This window comes from Myotis daubentonii, chromosome 16 (genome assembly GCF_963259705.1).
Source record: "Myotis daubentonii chromosome 16, mMyoDau2.1, whole genome shotgun sequence".
In the NCBI taxonomy this organism is placed as follows: domain Eukaryota; kingdom Metazoa; phylum Chordata; class Mammalia; order Chiroptera; family Vespertilionidae; genus Myotis; species Myotis daubentonii.
In genome coordinates this window covers 44,372,197-44,395,561 of record NC_081855.1, presented here as the reverse complement: position 1 = coordinate 44,395,561, position 23,365 = coordinate 44,372,197, and the positions used below count along the sequence as shown (strand labels likewise).

General features: G+C 40.7%; 1 protein-coding gene across 6 annotated transcripts in view; it reads left to right on the top strand.

The window, feature by feature from the left end:
• AP2B1 (adaptor related protein complex 2 subunit beta 1) overlaps positions 1–23,365 on the top strand; it is a 102,820-nt gene that overhangs the window by 73,250 nt on the left and 6,205 nt on the right. For 4 of the 6 annotated variants that reach the window (XM_059670509.1, XM_059670508.1, XM_059670506.1 and 1 more), the window contains 3 exons: positions 14,230–14,314; positions 15,174–15,260; positions 22,350–22,504. In XM_059670509.1, the coding sequence (XP_059526492.1) occupies positions 14,230–14,314; positions 15,174–15,260; positions 22,350–22,504 (327 nt within the window). Of the gene's footprint in view, positions 1–12,765; positions 12,811–14,229; positions 14,315–15,173; positions 15,261–22,349; positions 22,505–23,365 lie in introns of those variants that run through there. The other 2 variants (XM_059670511.1, XM_059670510.1) reach the window with 2 other exon arrangements.

Here is a 23,365-nt window from a genome sequence, read left to right as displayed (position 1 = left end):
GTAATTCCTGTTGATGTATCTTCAAGTATACTGGCTTTGTTCTATAGACTACAACCTTCTATTAGATCCGTTCAGTATAATTTTTATTTCCGATATTATACTTTTCAGTTCTAGGATTTCCATCTGGGTCTTTGCTAGAGTTCCTCATTTGTTCACTCCAGATGACAACTGGAGAACCTGGAGCCTACTCCTCCTTTATCCCTCTTACTCTCTTTGGCCATCCCTTGGGCCTAAGGGTATGCTTATAGACCCATAAGAAAAATGACCAGTAGAAGTATCTGAAGAAGGCCTTGGAAACAGTATTATTGCTGTCTATCTAGAAAGTTCTTGTGTTCTAGCTGGAGAGTCTCTTTGGCCTTGTGGATTCCTTTATCCATGGGTTACAGGGAGGCCAGAGGAGGATTAGTGTGTGGCCTTCTAAACCATAAGACCCAGGACAGGATCCCCAGCTCATCACTGAGGGCAGTTGGAATCCTCTATGCAGTACTTTCTTTTTAGGTTAGCTTATTTCTTCCAAAAATTATCTTTGACTCTCTTGTCTACTAAAAGCTTTCTGTCGGTCTTCTAGGGGCTAAGTTGGGAAAGAGGGCTGAAGAGTAGCATTCAGCATGCATAAATTCACTTAATCAACCACCCCTCATTCATACCTGGCATCCCCTTCAAAGTATCATCTATTTAATCATCTGTAAAAGAATCAATCTTTACACCTAGCTGGTTTTGCTCAGTGGATAGAACGTTGGCCTGCGGACTGAAGGGTCATGGGTTCGATTCCAGTTAAGGGCATATGCCCATGTTGTGGGCTCAACCCCTAGTAGGGGGTGTGCAGGAGGCAGCCAATCAATGATTCTCTCTCATCATTGATGTTTCTATCTCTCTCTGTCTCCCTTCCTCCCTGAAATCAATAAAAATATAATTTTTTAAAAAATTATTAATCTTTAGTTTTATGTAGTAGCTGAAGGGCTAAGGTAGCTTAGAATGGTGGTAGGGATCTAGTACTCTCACAGCATCTTAATCCTCTTTCCTTTAACATCCCCTTTCCTCATACAGATTCAGAGGTGCTATCAATCTTAACCCTTTGAGAATTCTGTGGTGTTACTGTTAATCTATTTTACAGTTACATTTTATTACTGTTGTAATTTTTTTCTTCCCTATCTTTATTAATTTACTAGAGGCCCTGTGCATGAAATTCGTGCACTCGGGTGGGCGGGAGGGGTGGTCCCTCATCCTGGCCTGTGCCCTCTCACAGTCTGAGAACCCTGCAATGGATCGTCCCAAAGAGGTAGGCCCTGCCCACCCAACCAGGGCTCCGTGATGGATCGCCCCAACCTGGGGCAGCCCACCAGTCGGTGGCCTGGGCCTCCCTCTGCAGGGCAATCATGGGGCAATGGATGGGCCCCGACCATTCGCATCACACCCGCCTTGGCTGGCCTGGCGCCAGTGGGTGTCATAGCGTGGTTGTCCAGATGGTTGTTCCGCTGTTCAGCCGTTTGATCGATTTGCATATTACGCTTTTATTATTATAGATGCCTTTAATTTTTTTTCTTTTAATTATGGCAGAATTTCTTCCAGGAGAAAAAATTTTAATGTGATTTTCAGTCTACTGTTTTTATCTGAAAGTCTGATAGCACCTTCATAAAAATGTATTCTTCCGTCTATATTATTTTCAATTAGGAGCTTTAGTTAGTGGTGAATCTGTGGATTAAGAATTGGTATTTTTCACTTATAGGGTATTATGAGACTGACAAATGATTTCACTTATTTATGGAATCTAAAGAACAAAATAAATGAAAAAAATTTGAAACAGGCTCAGATTCAGAGAGAGAACTGGTGGTTGTCAGAGTGGAGGCAGTGTTGGGACACTGGGTGAAAGAAATGAAGGGACTAGCAAGCACAAATTTGTAGCTACAAAATAGTCACGGGGAGATTAGTGAAGAATGGGGAATACAATCAGTTGTGATAACTATGTATCGGTGCCACTTGAAATGTTGGAAATATGGAGGGGGACGCTATGTAAAGTATATGATTGCCTAATCACTAAGCTGTACACCCGAAGCCAGTATATTTAAAAAAAAAAAAAAAAGTATTGGTCCTTCCCTACATATAGCTTTTGTTATCTTTCTGTCTATCTACCTATCATCTTTAAAACCCACATTAGTGTTGTATAATAAGGGGATAAATATTAGGGAAAAGAAATAATGTCTCGGCTTTTTTCTTTGAATATCTCTTCTAAAACAAAGCAGTATTTCATCAGTCCTATTTATTTAACCTTTGAATGACTAGGGCAGAAAGTGCTGAAGATGCTAGCTACAAAAGACACAATCTTACAGTCCTATTTATTCATATCCTTATGGTCTTTGTCAGCCAAAAGGTGTTGGGTTTTGTGTGTGTGTGTGTTTTTGTTTTTTGCCAGTGTATGGTCCTGAGAAAATTCTGTCCCTTGCTACTCCTACAATGCAGTCCCAACCTGTGAGAAAATGAGTTGCAGATGGTGCCTGTCCCTGATATTTCATGTCTTACATATGTCCATTCACACTCAGAAAGCCCACAGCTCCAGCTATTGTACCAGAAAAACGGGTAAATGCTTCCAAATGGAGAACTTTTTCAGGAGCTTCCATCAAATGAAGCAAACCAGCTTGGCATCTGCTGACTTTTCTTGACTGTTGTGCAGGGCAAACAAGTTCAGTATTAAAGCCTCCTTTGGTCTTTCAAGATTCACAGTTGAGGACTGTGCACTCGGATTGCTTTTATGGGAGCACATGCCACTTAGTGGTTGAGTCCTTGACGTGGTGGACCTTATGGGAACTATAAGAGATCCCCAGATTAGACAGGTAGATCCAATGCTGAAAATAACCCCTAAAGACAGAACAGAACATGAAATATTCCATTAGCAAATGGAGGCGATGGAGTTTTGGTTATAAAAGATGAAAACATTTTTTTACCCAAGAAAGCAAAAGAGAAAATTACTTTCTGTGATTTCTACTTCAAATTTTATCAGTTTATTTGTGTCATTTAAACATATCCTTTAAATCTCACCTGAGAAACAGAGTATCTTATATATGAATATTTCATTTCTTACTTGGTTGTTGTTTTTGAGAACACTCCTTATCCTTGTCAAGATATCAAGATTCTACTAGGCAATATCTTTTATCTTAATGCTAGAGGCCCGGTGCACGACATTCGTGCAAGGGGCTTGGCCCTCGCAGCCCCAGCTTCATCCTGACAGTTGTTCGGCTGTTCGGCCTAATTAGCATATTAGCTGTTTATTATATAGGATAACTAGCACTCAACTTGCTTCTTAAACTCTTTACGAATGTGTCTTTTAATAGCAATAAAAGTGATTTGTGGGTTTTCATCTATAAAAATCCCAGCCAACTTTATATTACGATAGTAAGTTGAGAGTTGATGATGAAAAATGGTATCAGTTTTGTGTTTCTGGCTTGATAAATAATTGGAAAGTAGATTTAACCATATGATCTTTCTGTAGTAGGGGACTTCCAAAAACCTTAATATACATTATAGGTCGGAATTAAAGGGAACTCACTGGGATTTTCCAGAGCTGGATTGAAGCCCACTTGAGAGCCATGTCCTTCCCTCATACATATGTATACTTTTATATTTTGCTGTAGCATTATATTCAGTGAGATAGGGAAAATTTTGCTTTATTCAAAATTTGTATGTAGGGATTATGCATAGGCTTTATGTTATTGAGGCTCATACATCTTGAAAGTAAAACTTGAGAAAACCTTTGAGCCTTTATACAAACATAAAGAATATTAACCCTAACCGGTTTGGCTCAGTGGATAGAGCATCAGCCTGCGAACTCAAGGGTCCCAGGTTCGATTCCGGTCAAGGGCATGTACCTTGGTTGCAGGCACAGCCCCAGTGGGGAGTGTGCAGGAGGCAGCTGATCGATGTTTCTAACTCTCTATCCTTCTCCCTTCTTCTCTGTAAAAAATCAATAAAATATATTTTTTAAAAAAAAAGAATATTAAATCTCATGGTTGGAAGAGATAACTTTTTTGTTGTTAATCCTCACCTGAGGACACATCAACTGATTGCCTTCTGCACTTGCCCCGACAGGGGAGGGAGGAAGCAAACCAGCAACTGAAGTACGTGCCCTTGACCAGGAATGGAACCTGAGGCCCTTCGGTGCACAAGGCACTGCTCTATCCACTGGGATGCACTGGTTTAATGTCTGTTTCAAACCCTATTTCTGATGGAATTTACCCTATATGAGCAGTGATTTAAGTCTCAACATCTATAAGAATACTAATGATTTATTACCCTAAAATGGCCCATTTAATATTCCTAAAACTGTTAGGAATTCATTTATATTGAACTGAACTATATCTTTAAATTCTTTAAATTCTATCTGTAGATCCTCGTTTTACAGCTGGAGTTTTATAGACAAGTTTCTGTCTGAATCAAGGTTTATGGGGCCTGAAAATCAGTCAGGTGGGCCTATAATGAAAATATACTCAATCTGAATATTTTTTTTCATTTTTATTCCACTTCAGGAAAGCCTAAATTTATGGAAGGACATTTATTTGTATGTAGTGCAAATAAATGTCCGTCTATTGTTCTGATTTTAATAAAAACCAATTAGAAGTAAAACTGGTAAATGTATTTAGTATCAGTTACAGTTTGGAAACTAAGGAACATATTATTTAATTAATTTTTTTTTTAAGTGTGAAAATGAATGGTGTTCCTTGGTTTCGTGGCAACATTTCTTTTCAGGAACCATTGAAGGAGTTTGAAAGTCAGGTACTCCAAATATGAAAGCACAGAACTTCTTAGTTCCATAGCTCGCGCTGGGTTCCTAACAGTAATTTCTGTCGCATCTCTTCACATTGTCCTGCCATGTACCTAATCATTTTGGTTGCCACATGCCCTTTTTCTGTCCAGTAGGCACACCTGTGAACCTATTTGATTTCTGACTTGCTGTTAACTAATCTAAGACTGTATCCTTATTGTCTAGAACCTAGATTAGGTTCTAAATCAGTTTTACTCGAGGATTTTAAAATGAATGATGTTCATTCATTCTTATTACAGAGGTCTGTTTTTTCTATTGAGTTTCCTTGGGTCTTTTGTCCCAAGACATACCAGATTGGGGTGTGGAATAGCTAATCACTTTAACTGGTAGTTTACTAATTCTGTCTTCACCATTTTATGATTCAGTACAGTATATATTGAGTGTATTTTAAGTTTACCAATAAGCTCTACACAGCAAACAGTTCATATTGTTAATGTAAATAGTATTCTAAAGTGCAAAAAATGCAACTAAGGGCACATCAGCCAGTCCTATCAAGGTACACAAAGCTGTCATTAAAGGGAAAAAAATAGAGATTGATACCTTAAGGTTTACAGCCCACACAGGTCTGGCAGAACCTATTTAAGGTAAGACCTTACGTTTTGGGGAATTGGTCAGGCAGAATGAAAGGCCTGTGAAAATATTGCTGTTTATTTCTAGCAACTGAAACTATAGAGTAATTTTGTTGTAGACTTCTGGAGGAAGAGATAATTTGGTATTTGTAACCAGATTGGTCAGTATAATATGGCAAGTGGGTTCTGTACAGGCAGAAAGAGATTACATGTACATTTGCTGCAACTTACTGATATATTTTGCCTAACATAGAAAACTTTTTAAAAACAAGAAAACTACCTGGAGCAGGAACAGATGCAATATATCTTAGCATTATTTTCCCTTGACCTGGGTTCCTTGTGAGGCACGCAGCTCCCAGTGACCCTCTCCACATAGGTATATCCTATCAGAGTTTGTGACAGCTGTGTACTTCTAGGCCACACCACCGCTGTGTTATACTGAGATTTACATCGCCAATCTGGAAGAGCTTGTGTTTATATTTTTCTAAGCAGAACCAAAATCCTAACAATGGTCCACAGAGCCCTGTGAGATCTAGCCATGCTACTCCCTCCCTTACTCCACTCTGACCACACTGGCTTTCTCACTGGTCTTCAGATGGGTTTGAAATGGGAGACCATATTTAACCTAAAGATGGTAGGTCTTTTGGCATTGACTAGAAACATAGAACAGGTAGATTTAACTCTAGCCGCTAGCAGAAAGAGCCACGTCCGCTTGAGTCTCAGATGACATTTATCACACAGTTGGGAGTCAGTGTCATTAAAAACCTGTCCCTCAGAGCCATTCCCCTAGGATCTATTGACTAGTTGGCGTGGAGCTGGAAACCCATTAGAATCATCATTTCTCAGAGAAATGGAGATGGTCAGCGTCACTGCCTGGTCTTAGGTTGGACCAGCCTGTAAATAATCCTTCCAAAAGCTAAGTAGAGAGCAGGAATAAAAGAAAAAATATTCTTCAGAGACTTGGAAAGGTCACAAGTGACATCATGGAAGAGTAGATGATATACTCTCAAAGGTGAGCTGTGTGCCACTTGCCTTGGTTTTTCTTGGGGCTGTGCCTCCTGTGGTTATCTGTGGTGAGAGGCTGCATTTGCCAGAGTTTAGACTGAGTTCATCTAGTACCTTTTTATAGTACTTTTGAGTACACTGGAACAAGGTTAGAATATTAATTTAGCCTGTTCGTCTCCAGCTGTGCCACCATAAAAAGGCTGCAGCTACTGCAGCAGGCTTCCTATACTATGGAAAGAAACTAATTGCTGGTTACAGGCTGAAGCTGACAGGCTGCTCTTTCCCCAGCAGCCACTGAAAGTAACTTTTAAAAATCATTATTATTCTTAAGCATTTATAGCTTCCTTTTGTGTTTTCCGAGTGCCTCAGAATCATTTCTCTTTGCTCTTCCTATTGATGTCCATGTGAGGCAAGTTAATATTGTTATGGCCACATGTTGCACGTGACCAACTAGGAACAGAGTATTAGGTAATCTGCTCCTTGGTACCATCTGTGTGATCTGCTGTAGGCATCCTCAAAGTAGAAGCTCAGGTGTGCATTCTGTCCCTTAGCTCATTGAACCCATTTCTTCACTACTTGCTTTTAATTTGGTGTATGAGTATTAATGGGTTTTATACTTACTGAATACAACTTAACAGTAAAAATATATTTTACATAATATATATACACACACAATACATACATAAAACTGAAACACTTTCAGGAAACATTACTTACTCTTCATGAAATACACTATGATATTTTCTATTCTCTCTCTTTTTTTTTTTTTTAATATATGTCATTGATTTTTTTGCAGAGAGGAAAGGAGAGTGATAGAGAGCCAGAAACATCGATGAGAGAGAAACATCAATCAGCTGCCTCCTGCACGCCCCCCACTGGGGATGTGTCCGCAACCAAGGCACATGCCCGTGACCGGAACCGAACCCGGGACCCTTGAGTCCGCAGGCCGATGCTCTATCCACTGAGCCAAACCGGTCCTGGCTTTCTATTCTCTTTTTGATGCCAGTTCCAGACCACTAAAATATTTTTAAGAACCACCATTTGGAGCCGAAACCGGTTTGGCTTAGTGGATAGAGCGTCGGCCTGCGGACTGAAAGGTCCCAGGTTCGATTCCGGTCAAGGGCATGTACCTGGGTTGCAGGCACATCCCCAGTGGGAGATGTGCAGGAGGCAGCTGATCGATGTTTCTCTCTCATTGATGTTTCTGACTCTCTATCTCTCTCCCTTCCTCTCTGTAAAAAATCAATAAAATATATTTAAAAAAAAAAAAAAAGAACCACCATTTGGTTGTGACCCACAGTTGTTATTGATTTTTAATCCTCACCCAAGGATGTGTTTATTGCTTTTATTTTTTAAAGTATTTCTTACTAATTTCAAAGAGGAAGGGAGAGGCATTGGGAGATAGAACATCAATGAAGAGAGAGAATCATTCATCAGCTGCCTCCTGCAATGCCCCACACGGGATCAAGCCTACAACCCCGGCATGTGCCCTGACCAGGAATCAAACCATGACCTCCTGGTTCATAGATCAATGCTTAATTGCTTTTAGAGAGAAGGGAACAGGGAGAAAGAGAGAGAGAAACATCAATTGGTTGCCTCCCATATGCACCCTGACCGGGGATCAAACCTACAACCTACGTATATGCCCCAACTTGGGATCGAACCTGAAGCTTTTTGGTGTATGGGAGGATGCTCCAGCCCAAGCTGGGGTATGACCCATAGTTTTTTAAAATGCACTGCTAAGAAGGTACTTGAAACTGAAGAATACACGTGACAGATTTTTCTGGAGCATCAGTTTTACTAAAAAGTAAAGGAGAAATACATTTTTATATTAACATATATAGATGCATTATGGAATAGCATGCAACTGCAAAGAAATTTTGTTTTTATGATGGGCTACTTAGTAGTATACTTCTAATCCTGACCCTTCTTCCTACCTCCACCCCAGTATGTATGTCCATGCTTCCCTCTTCTGTTAAGGGATAGAGACTAGAAAAAACTTGAGAAGTGCTGTTCTTTTGGAAACTTTAGAACAAGTTTATATCTTGACTAAACCTAAATGTTTGTTCAGAACTTTGAATAGTATATTTTACAATCATTATTTATATTGTGTACTTCTATTCAATATGAGTGCCAGTTCCTGTTCTAGAAACTGAGAATACAGAGTGAACAAGAGGCAGAAATCTCTTCCTTATGGAACTCATATTCTACTGGAGTTGGGACACGAGGCATGGGGACAGGCAGTAAACCAACAAATTAGTAAAATAGTATGTCAGATGAGAGCAATGGAGAAAAATAAAGCAAATTGAAGTGGGGAGTCCTAGAATTGGAGATTGAGTGGTGTAATTTTATAAGTATGTTGGTCGTGCAAGAGCTTCCTGAAAAGATAATCCTATACTAGTATAATAAAAGCCTAATCTGTTAAGTGTCTGGTCATCCAGTCGGCCATTCAACCAAAGTGTAATATGCTAATGATATGCTAAGGCTGCTCAACCACTCGCTATGATGTGCACTGACCACCAGCGGGGGCAGATGATCCAACCAGTAGGCTAGCTTGCTGCTGGGGTGGAGCCCTCCCACAGTCCCTCCCTGGCTGGCCAACTTCCTACGTCCCTCCCTGGCCCCGATCATGCACCGGTGGGGTCCCTCAGCCTGGCCTGTGCCCTCTCACAATCTGGGACCCCTCGGGGGATGTCGGAGAGCCGGTTTCGGCCCAATCCCACAGGCCAGGCCAAAGGACCCCACTGGTGCACAAATTCATGCACCAGGCCTCTAGTATTTGATAAAAGTAAAAACCTAAAGGAGGCTAGGAATGAGCCGTGCATATTACTGAAGGAAGAGAATGCCAGACAAAGGAACAACAAATGCACAAAGCCATGAGAGAGGAGTGTGCCTGGCATGTGCAAGGAGCTCAACAACAGGCTCCTGTGGCTGACATGGAGCGAGCATGAGAAGAGTTGTAGCACATACAACCAGAGGTAATAGGCATTAGGTTATAAGCAATTGTAACTTATAATTTTTATTCTGAGTGAGATTGGAGGTTTGAGCAGAGAAGTATTTGTGAGCTGACCTACATTTTAAGTTTACTCTGGCTGCTGTGTCAAGAATAGACTGAGGAAGGTAGGTGTACGGAGTGGGGAAGGCAAGTACACAAGCTGGGAGACCATTAAAAGGCTTTGCAGTATTCCATTTCCTGAGTTTGGAAGGACAGCAGGTTATTTTAAGGACAAGGAGGAGAGAGCAGGAATTTATTTTGGACATGTTCATTTGAAATACTATCTAAGTAAACATACCAAGTAGGCAGTTGGATATATACGTGATAATTGATATCTAATAGACAAAGTAGGTATTGATGTATTAAAGCTCTTGGAAAATAGTTCCCCAACTTGTCTGGGTTATACCTGTTAGGATAGTTAATTTAAAAAAAAAAAAAAAAAAAGGATCTCCCTCCTACTTCCAAAGCAATCAATATCATACTCTTTAAGGTTGACTTAGTTCTCTTTAAAAGTAACTGCCATCTGGATTGGAATCAAACTGGCTTCATACTGTGTTCCCTTTATTCTTTTATGCCTTAACTCCTGAGGAGTGATTGGCATATCCTTGGAGAATCTAGTATTCTTCGTGAATACATATGTTATTCTTCCTAAGCATATACATGTTATTTTAGCTGAGTGGTTTGAAACTAAAAGAGCCCACATATCACCCCATCCCTGCTTCATTCAGAATCAATTTACGTAATGCGAGAGATGTTGGGATTATGTTACGCACATAAATGATGTAGAGGTAGAAAAAAAGGATGAGAAATGAGTATTTAATTCCATTTGCTCAACATCTTCACCTTAATTTCAGGCGACAGATATTCATTGAGCCACTAGTGTGCCAGTGAAAAATGAGAGCCCCTGCACTCGAGGAGCTCATTGTGGTCAGGGTGAGGCAGGTGTAAGGTTAGTACTAAACCAACTGTATGCTGCAGTGGAAGTGCATGCACTGGAGTTACACGGGGAAGGGGAAGAGCTATCCTGAGAATCTCAAGCTTGAACTGAATCTTAAGATTACATAGAGCCCTGGCCAGGTAGCTCAGTTGTTTAAAAGCATCATCCCAGCCAAAACCGGTTTGGCTCAGTGGATAGAGCATCAGCCTGCGGACTGAAGGGTCCCAGGTTCGATTCCGGTCAAGGGCGTGTACCTGGGTTGCGGGCACATCCCCAGTGGGAGATGTGCAGGAGGCAGCTGGTCGATGTTTCTCTCTCATCGATGTTTCTAACTCTCTATCTCTCTCCCTTCCTCTCTGTAAAAAATCAATAAAATATATTTAAAAAAAGAAAAAAATAATAAAATAAAAAATCAAAGCATCATCCCAGATCAGTGGTCGGCAAACTGTGGCTCTTTGGCCCCTTGACTGTGGCTCTTCCACAAAATACCAGCTCTTCCACAAAATACCGACTTCTGCGCATGGGCCACAAAGTTTCAATCGCACTGTACGTGCGCGCCTGCACGTGGTATTTTGTGGAAGAGCCGCACTCAAGGGGCCAAAGAGCCGCATGTGGCTCGCGAGCCGCAGTTTGCCGACCACAGTCCCAGGTTATGGGTTCAATCCCTGGTCAGGGCATATACAATAATCAACCAATGAATGCATAAGTAAGTGATACAACAAATCTCTCTCTCTCTCTCTCTCTCTCTTTCTTAAATCAATAAATAAAAATTTTTAAAAAAAAGATTACATATTTTCCAGACAGCTAAAACTTCAGAAGACTTTATTAAGTAGAAAGAACAACAGGTAAAGAGGCACAGAGCTGTGAGTTTGAAATGCATCTCTAGCCAAGAGTAAAAGTTTGAGAGCTGCAAAGTGCAGATTTTGAAAAACTCATGGAAAAGAGCTGAAACACTTCCTCCCAAAGAGGGATCTGTGTGCAGTTGATCTTGTCAAAAGATGATATTTTACCAAGGGCACAGTAGCAAGAAGAGGCATTAAGCTAACGGTTTGCTAATAAGCCTTTTTATCTTTTCCGATCTCTTAGCATAATAGTAGTGCTACATTTGAGCATGTGTAAGATTTCCAGTAAGTCTAATATGATCGTCCTTAATTATGAAAAATTCCGAGTAAAAACGGTAAAACGGAAGACCGGGAATTTTTCCTTAACAAACACTTGTTATAATACTTATTTTAAGGCACCATTCTAAGTGCTTTGCAAATATTAACTCATTATCTTATAATAACCCTTGCATTCAGTACTGTTGTTATCTCCATTCTACAGACAGGAAACTGAGTGGGTACTACTAGCCCAAAATCACACAACCAGTAACAAGAGTCAGAATTTGAAATCACGTCTGATCTGGTTCCCAAGTTCATGTTCTGAACCACTGTGTCCATTGTTTCTGCTTTTCCCAGCTTCTCAGAATTATGTAGAACAGAAGTCCAGGAACCCTGAAATTGTATGTCAAATGTTGCACACACATTTTTCAGAAAAGGGTCCATGGCCTATGTCTATGTATTAAAAGCGTCCGCAAGCATAATGGTTTAGCACTGCTAACCTAACCTAGAGGAGCTTTTCATGTCCGTTTCATTGCTAAAGAGCTCCAATTGGAATATGGATTCCCTCACAACAAGATATTTAAGTTTTTGGTTAAGTATCACCAATATTATTCCTTGGAGGACAAGGATTATCTTTTCTGTATTCTTTATATATCAAATGGTTAGGACATAGTAAACATTAATAAATGAATGAATGGCACATTGTGAAATATGGCTGCTTTATATTCAAAGATAATAGTAGATAATCACTTTGCATTTCACATAAGACCTTCATGTAACCACATTACACCACCCCAGTTTTCACCTCTAAATGTCCTTTATAGAGCTGGCACTCCCCTATCCTCTTGGTGCCCTTATTTGAAATGAGTTCTCCTTCTCTCAATACTAACTAAATATTAATTAGACAATGCCTCTTTCCCAGAGGCCCACGCTGGTATAAATCTTTTGAAGTGGTACTCTAGCACCTCTAAAATGTCAAAAGTCCCTCTTTTCCTAAGGTTAGTTTCTCCACTTATATTCACCATTCTCTAACTTTTTGAGAATCCTGCTGTTCCAGCATTTTGGGCATCAGATTATGTGATATAGATCACTCCTAGGAGGTTGGTAATTGAAAGGTTAAAAACACAATTACTCCTGTTATTTGCAGATTTTTAGTATTTCCTACAACTTTTGTGATATGCTGTTAGTACAGTTTTGGTAATATTATACTTAAAATCCTTTTATTCTTGAAATATTAATGTTTATTGCTTATAATATTATATGTATGTAAGATCATTTTTCTTGAATAATTGGTGTTTATTGCATATAGCATTATCATATTTAAAATCATTTTTCTTGGAAAAAAGACACACACAAGTTACAAGAAAAGTAATTGATGAATTCTTCTGGGAGAGAGAACAGAAAGACTGTCAAGTAGACATAACCAAACTATGGAGGAGGAAATAAAGGTACTATTTAAGGTTGGGAAGATAGTAAGTCTTTGGAAAGAGGGTATTTGGAGCTCATAGCCAAAGTTTGATGAAGAGTAGATATGCTGTTGAAGTGTGGGCATTTGTCCCCACAAAGAAGTGCTGGGAGTGGGGATATAGTGGTGTTAGATAGGCACTCCCCCCACTCTTTGTTTTCTTAGAGCAAAATTAAAGAGAAATGGGCATGGTTACTGATTATAGAACTTGCCCAGAGAAATGTTTTCCTGCAGTGCCAAGAGCATAACTAGGAAAGTCACTAATGACAGAAACCAGTGGGAAGTGGTGATTTAAAGCAATTCTCCTCCTCTTCTCCCTTCTTACAGTGTATGGTTCTTAAAATCTGCCTCACTGGAAGCTGCCTGTTTCTGAATGTATATGCCAACCAGTGTTGCGCCTGAATAAAAATACTAACTTTTTAAAAAATATAAACAGCATGCTCTGAATTGAAAGGGCCATGGAAGCTTGTATTGTGAGAAGAAAACTCATTTCTTTGCTTGCTCAAAGGCTTTTTCTTTTTTTAAAATCCTCACCTGAGGATTTATTTATTAATTTGAGGGAAAGGGGAGAGGGAGGGAGGGAGTGGAAAGAAAAAAAACACACCAATCAGTTGCCTACCATATGTGCCCCAACCAGAAATGGAACCCGCAACCTTTTGGTATATAGAACGATGCTCCAATCAACTAAGCCACTTGGCCAGGGCCAAAGGCTTTTCTTCTTATAGTCATCTGTTGTACCAGTATTTGACCCACAAGCTTTTCCAATCATAATACTTAGGAAATAAGATTTTATAAAAGAAACAACTTTAAAACCAACATCTAAAAAAAGATAAGGGGCAGTATGACCACTTATTTTGGAGGGGGTGGGGGTCAGGTTTTAGGGTCATACAAATTGCATTTGAGCCTGGTCCTTCTGTGTACTAGCAGTGTGACCCTGGATCTTTCTGAACCTTAGTTCCTCATCTGTAAAATGAAAAGGGAGTGACAACTTCTTTGGGATGGTAATAATGAGTGTTAGAAATTATATCATTAATAGGTGGTAGCAGCAACTACGGTTAATAACCATAGAAACAAAGGAATAATTGAATAGAATTCTGGGTATGGAACTTGTGCCTTGAATTCATTCCCCCTGGAGCTCCTCCTAGAGAGAGGTGGTGTTGCAGGCTGTCCCAGACTCACTCTGACAGTGCAATGAGTAAGGATATGCTTTGCAATGTATGGGGTGGTGTGTCTTGATTTGAGGGGTCCTGCTCTATCTAAAGGAGAAAAGAAATAGGGTGATATATTTCAAGACACATAAATGTTCTTTTCTGTGTTCTAATTTTCCCTTGTTCTTTCCTGGCAGGTAGCTGTGAAAAACAATATTGATGTCTTCTACTTTAGCTGCCTCATCCCACTCAATGTGCTTTTTGTAGAAGATGGCAAAATGGGTGAGTATGTCCTCCTGTCCTGGCAACTATACCTTTGCCCTTCCTCTGAATGTTAGGCGGAGCATAGCCCAAAAGTACAAGTTGTTTTTTTTAAATATATTTTATTGATTTTTTACAGAGAGGAAGGGAGAAGAATAGAGAGTTAAAAACATCCATGAGAGAGAAACATCATCAGCTGCTTCCTGCACACCTCCCTACTGGGGATGTGCCCGCAACCAAGGTACATGCCCTTGACCGGAATCGAACCTGGGACCTTTCAGTCTGCAGGCCGACACTCTATCCACTGAGCCAAATTGGTTAGGGCAGTACAAGTTATTTTGAAGTTTGAAAAAATGGGGTGGGTAAGGCTATTCTAAAGCTCTAATAATTGCTAATTATGTATTCGCCTGAGTCACGGCGGTCTTGTTTGGCTGTTGGTCTCTAAATTACAATGCCATTTTTCTGAGTAACCCCGTCACCCCAGCATACAGAGTAATTGGTACAAATTAAATTGTATTGGCACTTAATTGACTTGGTTCTTACAGTCCTCTTTGGGTAAGCAAGACAGACATATGGTGAAATTAAGGATCAGAAAGATTACAAACTTACCCAAAGTTACCAAATAGGAAAAACAGTAGAGCCAAAACTAAACCCTACATGTAAGCTCTTCCAATGTATCTTAGTACTACTGATGCGGAATTAATTGACTTGGAGTATAGCATCTCTGATTGGCCAAAAATTGGCTCCAGGCCCAGGCTACCCCTGGCTGTATTGCTATTGCAAGAGCCAGCACTCCAAAGGAGAAATGGTGCAAGTCATCAGAAATCAGAATATTGACAGATTGTAAATATCCTTCCTTTCCCTCTCCTTCCCCATGCAGAGCGCCAGGTCTTTCTTGCAACATGGAAGGATATTCCCAATGAAAATGAACTTCAGTTTCAGATTAAGGAATGTCATTTAAATGCTGGTGAGTAATGACTACATTTAATTTTTTGTCTTTATTTACCTCTTCTTTTTATACCTACCTTGTTTCTAGTGGTTATATGGTAGATATATTACTTTGCAAACTTCTCTTTAAAAACCTCGGATGTTTTGATGTAGATACTAGATTACTATAAGCCAACAGATTTAAGAAACAAGCTAGGATGGTTCCATCTTCGCAGTTCAGTAGTTGAACATGTGTTAGTCATATTATTTGAACATCCTTTAAGCCATCGAATAATTGAAATGGCATTTAAGGATGTATACTCTCCCTAGAATTAAAAGGACTATTTTTCCTTTATTATCTACCTTCACTATGGAAGGAAAAGTGACTGATATCCTTATTTAGAATCTTGTGTTTGTTATTAAATAAGAATACATCATAGGTGATTAAAGACTAGTTGGTAACCTTTTTCTTTCTTGCCTTGTATCAGCATTTATCATGATACTAACCTCTTTAATCGCCATTAAAAAACCCCAGACCCTTTTGTAGTTATTTTTATTACCATATTACCATAATAGAGGTAACACAAGAGGAGAAACAATAGCAGCTGTCAGTCCCTAGGGCTTTGATTCACTGAAGTGTTCCTCAAGAGTGGAAGGAGCACTAAGCTCTTCAGAGTCCTGCCTTTGTCCAGTCTCTTTTTTATGTTAATACAAGGTTAAGTTTAAATAAAAGTTATCCTTGGTGCTTGGTCCATACCTCCTTTTTCTTCATTTACCCCTCATTTCATTCCCCATATGTTGCCGGTTCTCATAAGTGTTTTTCTTATGCTGCCATCCCCTTATAGCTAGAGCATAGTACTGAAAGAGGCAGTATGGCAGGTACAGAGAGGAAAAAACTGTCTTCTCGCTCCAAATTTTTCTTTTTAATTTTAGTTTTTTGGGCTCTATGATGTATTCATGCTCTGTTCAGACAGATCTTTTCTGACAAGGTTTCTCCAGAGCCCTTGGAGAGGTGTTCGAGGAAATAAGTCTTCTATAATTTTTATTGTAATAACTAGTTACTTTATTTTCTTCAGGTATACCATATATTTGCCTTCTTTCTAATATATTCTTGGTCTAGGTTTCTCACCATGACTGGTTATGTCTTTATGCAACAAAACCAGAGTTTTTGTTGTTACTAGTACATACATGTGCATGCGCGCACACACACACACAACCATACTCAAATTGAGCTGCTTTTTGTGCCATGTTCTAGGTAGATGACAGTGTTTCCTGTCACTCTCTGTGAGGTTCACCACAAAACTCATTTGATGAGTGTAGGAGGTTGGGCAGCTTTCCACAGTACAACAAGCTGTTCTTCAGGAGGACGTCAGGTGCTTCAGGAAGCTTGTCAGGTCCATGCTGGCTGCTAATGCTAAGAGCCAGCATGGATCCTGTTAGGAGAAGCAGCCTCTGTACCCAGCTTGGAAAAGACCAAGCCCTTCGTTATAGTTACCCTCGTGGCAACATTTCGTATATTATGCTCCTGAAAACATTTGTTCTTTTAAGGGGGCGGGGGGGGGGGGGGCACAGGCGGGTCCTATGGTCAATTAAAGTTGAAAAATGCAGTGCACGATGTTCCTGTCTTAGAAGTTGCTATTGCACATTAGCACACTAAAAGCTGAGGAGTCCTACACTGAGAACACCTATTTAGATCATTGTTGACTGGCATTTAAAATTACAGAATGTTAACATTTTTTGGAACACAAGAGTTCCTTGAACACGATCTGGGAAACATTGGCCTATAGACACAGAGAAAGGCCAGACTAATTGGAAAGATTTGGTTTCTGACATCCAGTATGAAAGGAATATGCTTTAAACGGGAGGGGAGGAAGTTTGGATAACTTAGTCTGGCCTGCCAAAATAATAGAAAAGATCTCCCTGCTTCCATATTGGAATCGTGAGCACTCTTGTACCTTGATGTACATTCGTGATCTTGCCAAAGAAGTGTCTGGCCTTTCTCCCAGTGGGGCTGTGTCCTCTGATGTAGCCTGGACCAGTTTCTCGGAGCAATTCCATTCTGATGAGTTCTGCCATGGTTCCATGCCAGTTTCTCCTGGCCTTGGGTGCTCCAAATGCCAGCGAATGGGTTTTCCGGCATTATACAGCTCTGTGGTGGCACAGCACATGGAGTAGAAGGAGAACAGCCTCTCTGTGTTCTCCAGGAGCCCGAGCCATCATTTTCCCACACTAAACCACTGCTAGTCTTTCAAGAAGCTAATCCTTTCTCACTTTCCATCTGCTTCCACCCCAAGGTCTGGAGTGCCCTGGCCTTTGCACTTCCTTCCATTCTTGAAGCTCTATTAACATGAATGTTTCCAGGTTTAGTGCCTTCTGATTCAACACCCTGGGTCTAGCTGAGAGCTAAAAATACCATCCTTTCCAGCTGATCTGCCCTAATCACAATAGCACCAACACTTTAAATAGCTTTCTGTGCCAGAGTAGACATTTGACAGATGGCAGTAACAGTCTGAGGGCTATGGGAAGTTACAAGCTTAAAGGACTTACCAACCTAGCATTGAGCTTTTACTTTTGCTCCTCCGTTTCTTTCTAAAGAAGAAACTCTCTTCCCAAGCCTTAATAATTAATCAGATCTTAATAGAAAGGCATATGTGATAGGGGTGCTTGTGGTGCCACTAGTTATATAAATACTAGAAAATACTAGATCAGAAAGGCACTAACTTATGGGTCTTCCTGCTTTCTAGTACTAGTCATCTCTACTGGTGTTGAGAGATCTGTATGAATCTGTTTTGTAGCTTACTATTATAGCCGCATTTAGGGTTGGTATATGTCTGGGACCATTGTCTTAAGTAAATAAGTAGTTGCATCTCTAGCCATATCTAGAAAGGAATCTTTCTGGCAAGCAGTCTACAAACCTTTTTTTTTTTATGTTTATTATGCTCTGAAAAGCTCAGAGGCATGTTGTATATACAGGGGAAGGCAAAAGTAGTTTTACAATTGTTCATATAGAAAATAATACAATAATCTATATGTAAAAAAGCCTTAAGTGACTGTTATGACTGGAACGACCTGTCAACCAGTCGCTGTGACACACACTGACCACCAGGGGGCAGACGCTCAACACAGTAGCTACACCCTGGTGGTCAGTGCGCTCCCACAGCCAACCTCCCATGGCCCCTCCCCCACACACACACACTGGCTGGCCTCCCGCGCCCCTACCCCCTGCCAGCTGGCCAACCTCCCAGGGTCCCTTCCCCTGGCCAAACACATCCCCCCCCCCCCCCATAAGCTTAGATCAGCCAGGCCAAGGGACCCCTCCCATGCACGAACTTGTGCACCAGGCCTTGAGTTAATAAATAATAGAAGAATAAACTGTGTTACATGTACTCCCAACTGTAAACCCATTTTGTCACTAGTTAGGCACTGTCATGAGGGACATATTTTTTTGGCAGGAGAGCTAGGCCAGGGTGAGCTCTGTTTCTTTATTTTGGTGTGGTTCTCCCCATCCTCTGTAACATCTCATAAATGGAAATGTTTTGCCAGCCAGTACTTAAATATAGTTTGGTTGCTCAAATGGTAAAAAATGTTATTTTCAGCAATAATAGTGGTTTTGAACTTGCTAATGAATACCACAGGTGGGTGCCAAATGCAAGTTCCCCTCTTCCCACTCTCTAAGCACTGTCTTTTTACTCTTAACTGCTGCTGGAAGAGGTGACTTAGCTAAAGTAAGAAGATGAAGGAAGGGAGACCACATCTATTCCTTCTAAGATTTTAGGCCCCAGACCCAAAGAGCCAAATTTGAGGAAGACAAATGAACCAGAAGAAATCACATCTTGAAGAAAGTACAGTTGAACCTTGAACAGTGCAAGAGTTAGGGACGCTGACCACCATGCAGTCAAAAGTCTGCAGATAACTTAAGTCAGCCCTCCACATACACAATTTCCAACCACCACTTGACCTGTGAGCACTCGGATTTGAACTGCTTGGGTCAATTGAAAAACCCACTTCTAAGTGGACCAGGCATTTCAAGCCTATGTTGTTCAAGGGTCAGCTGTATAATTATATTTGACCATCTTTTTTTTACTCTTTGGGGCACAACTCAGTGTCTTAACATTATTTCTTATTTTCAAAGTTTCAAAACTGTAAGATTCCATCTTGTTTCCCAAGAGTTCGGGTGTGTGAAAAATACCTGATACCTTCTCAGGAAGTCTATCCAGTCTGGCTGGGAAGCCTTATCATACTGTGCCCGGAGCCGGTCCATCCTTGCTGTTTCAAGGGACCTGGCATATATGGCATACGGTTCTTAATATGTTAGCTCACCTTCTTGGCGCTGTGTTTTAACCAAGGTCACCTCTCCGAGAAAGGTTGAATCCCCAGGTAGGGATTTTCCCCTGAAGTTAGGGAGGGAATAAAACCTCTTAACTAAGTGCCAGGCGGGTAATCATTTTAACTACGAACAATCATGCTTAAGCTACATAATCTTTACTCCCTGGAATGGAGATAAGAAATGCCCTAACCTTTGGAATAGAGATTGATAGGATTGGAATCAACTGGTATAAATACAGATGCAACAAGACAGCAAGAGACAGAACTCAGAAGACAGAACCTACACGGAGCCTAGAGACAGAACTTCGCTGGAGAGAACATGGCAAAAGATCCTGGACAGAAACTGGCCTCAGAACCTAGAGACAGAACCTAGCGAGAGAACATGGCAAAAGATCCTGGACTGAACCTGACTACAGAAATTGGCAAGAGAACCTGACTAGAACCTGGTGACTGAACCTGGCTGGAGAACCTAGCGAGGGAACATGGACACAGAACCTGGCTGGAGATCCTAAGCAGAACTTTGCTGGAGATCCAGACCAGAACTTGGCTGGAGATCCTGGCTAGGCTGCTGATCAACTGAACGCTGTCTCCGTGTCATTCCTTCTTCGCCGACTCCGTCCACACCTTTGGGGACCCCTGGACCTGCTGGGGATGGACCCCAGCAATACTGGCTTTCATTGCCATTTTTAATAGGTATATTTAGTAGAGTCTGATTATCCTGCCATCTATACATCCTCAAGCTCAAACCTAGTATCTAAGATTCATAAAAATTGACTCACACATAGTCTTAAGTTATTGAACACGCCCTCCATTCAGTATTTCAATAGAAATAATGCCACAGCCATTCAGGAGGAGCAGAGCCAGGTTCCTGGCCAGAATGCTTCCAAATGTATTATAGTTACATCCATTCAACTTGCTTACTCTGCCTGGCTGATGGCCATGTTTTCTAATTCTAGAAGGGGTGAGTGTGTGTGTATTTGTATGCTTCTGCTTCTTAGCCTATCATCTCTTACAGAGGTGGTCAATCATGAAATGTCTTTAGGAATCTGGGCCTTGTTGTATACATTGTCTAGAACATATTTGTACCTACGCAACAAGGTGGCTCTTCAATAAAGGATTCTACCGAGTGTGTTTCCACTTCCTTGGAAATGGTCAAGAGCCTTGAAAGTTAGGAATGGCTTTACAACTTAAAGCAAGCCCCCATGTTTTAAAGACAGCCCTGTCAAAAGGTATTAGCCACACTCCAGCTGGTGACATTGCCTAGTAACCCAGTCTAGGCTGCAGGAATCCTTCAATGTGAGAACCAAGGTGACAGTCAGAACTGCCTGGTCTCTCAGAGGTGAGTAAAAAAGCATATTGAGGACTCCTTCTCCAACAGTATTACGTATAACTAATAACTAACCTAAGATACACATTCTAGCTCCTCAAAGAGAGCCAGTTCTTAACTACTCTGCTTGGTGCTAGTGAAAACCTTTGGAATTAAAAGGGGAAAAGTTAAGTAATAACTGGGTGTAGTGAAAATGTTTAATGAATGGACTTTAGTGCCTCCTCCCCTGAGCTTTCACTGGTTTGACCGTGTGAGAAAGATGTCAGGGCAAGATGGTTTTTTAATAACTATGATGCTATATACATATCGGCATCACCAACACCTGAGTCAGAGGCCTATTCACAGGTATGGATGGCAGGTATCCATTGCGTCCCAGGTACTGTGGGAAGCACAGTGATGAAAAACTTCAGGATCCCTGTGCTCAGAGAACTTTCTGTCTAGGAGAGCATAAAGACTGTCTGTTGTGGCAACCTTTTCCTAGAGAGCACAATAGAATATGACAGATTTTTATATGGAAAGAAGTTAGTTCCTGAAGTTGGCATGAGTAAATTAAATTCTCATCAGAAATGAACATAATAAACTGTCAACCAAGAAGCAGTGTTCATAATCTCTATTAAAGTTTCTCTTTGATGCTGCAACATCTTCCATATTAGCAGTAAGAAAACAAGAAGAGAGAAATGACCTTTAATTCTAAAATGTCATGTCTCTTTGATGCTGTGGTCACAAGGAAGGCCCCATCCTGTTGTTACCGGGATTGGTGACTAAGGGCCTCCAATCCGTAACGAGCAACAGCAGCTGAGGTTACGGGGCCTTAATAATCATCTTTGTACAATTTCAGTATTTCTCAAAGTCTTTTATTGAGATAGGTTGTTTCATTATTAATTTGAAGTCATGGTATTCCCTACAAGCTTTAGGAATCATTTGCCTGCTTTAAAAAACAAAACAAAACGTAAACGTCCTTGTTAACAAATGTGACTTGCAGGATTTCTGCAACTCTGCTGTTTTCTGATTCTGGCCGTTGAGGCCAGAGGGGCTCACAGTAAAGTAGTAGTGACTAGGAAGTAGTGTTGTGGATTTGATCGTCAGTCTGCGTCTCCTGTGACTCTGCGCCCAGCGTTCCAAACATGAATACCAACACAGGAGTCACCCTGGCACACTCATACACCCATTTCTGTCTTTGTCCTCTTCAGACCATTTTTACCTGTCTAGCACCAGTTAATACCAACCTCTTTGGCCTACCTTATCTCCTCAGGTATTTCTTATACTAATACTTAGTTGACCCTTGTCCTGTTTTCTGTCCTGGAATGTGATAGGCACTTCAAGAGCCTCTTCCTCACCCTTTGCTATTATGGGAGAAGGGCTTTCTGAAATGTGCGCATGAAATGGTACTTGTTGGGATTTCAGCACATGTGGCCATTAGGATGTCAGAAGAGAGTTAGTAAGCATTTGCTTGATATTTTGAATCTGTGTTTCTAGACACTGTTTCCAGCAAGTTGCAAAACAACAACGTTTATACTATTGCCAAGAGGAATGTGGAAGGGCAGGACATGCTGTACCAATCTCTGAAGCTCACTAATGGCATTTGGATCTTGGCTGAGCTACGTATCCAGCCTGGAAACCCCAATTATACGGTAAGGCCCTTCTCGGAATGGGTGAGATGGGTTCAAGGAGGGAGGTAAAAGCCCTTTCATTTTTTCTTAGCACCCTGGAAAGACCTGGAAGAGGTGCTTCAGACCCCGTATGTCAGAACAAGTAGTCAATAAAGAAGTCCTCCCCTGCCTCTTTGGAAGACCTCTTTACAGTGGCTGCCCTATCGGCACAGGCATGGTGCCTCTGCAGCAAGAGTGCCTCACTTTCCCTAAAATATATAGAGTTGCTTACAAAACAGGGCAACTTTTTCAGTCTCAATTAATACATACCTAGCCTGTCTGTGCATGTGGCCCCATAACAAGCCGCCAGGAGGATTGTTAACATAGCTCATTTCAAGGAGGCCTTTTTCCTGCTTTTGGAGTTCACGACCTAATAATATCGGAGTCGTGAACACCTGAGACTTTTTTTTTTTTAGCGTTATTCATCCTGAAATACTTTTATGAAAGGTAAGGCAAAATGGAACACATTTTTGGCAGCCTAAAGGGAACGTTAGTTTAGAAAACTTCCTTCAGTGCTACAATGGATTAAAATTTAAATTCTGACCGTGCTTTTAGGACAGGAGCACATTCCTTTGTTAAACAACAAAGATTTATACCCTAGACACTGGGCATTTGTTTGCTATTCTCAAATGTGATCTCCCAATAGGATGTTGTTTGTCATCTGCATTTTGCAAAGTAAAGGTAAAAACAACTTGGGATGGGAAACATATTTTATTCTTTTGTTATGTTTGAGGTTTCTGTAGGCTGTTTTAAAGGAGGGGACAGGAAAGCGATAGAAGAGAATAAGACTCAATATTGAATAACTCTGAAGAAGCTAATTAGTAGATTAAGGGAGCCTTTTAG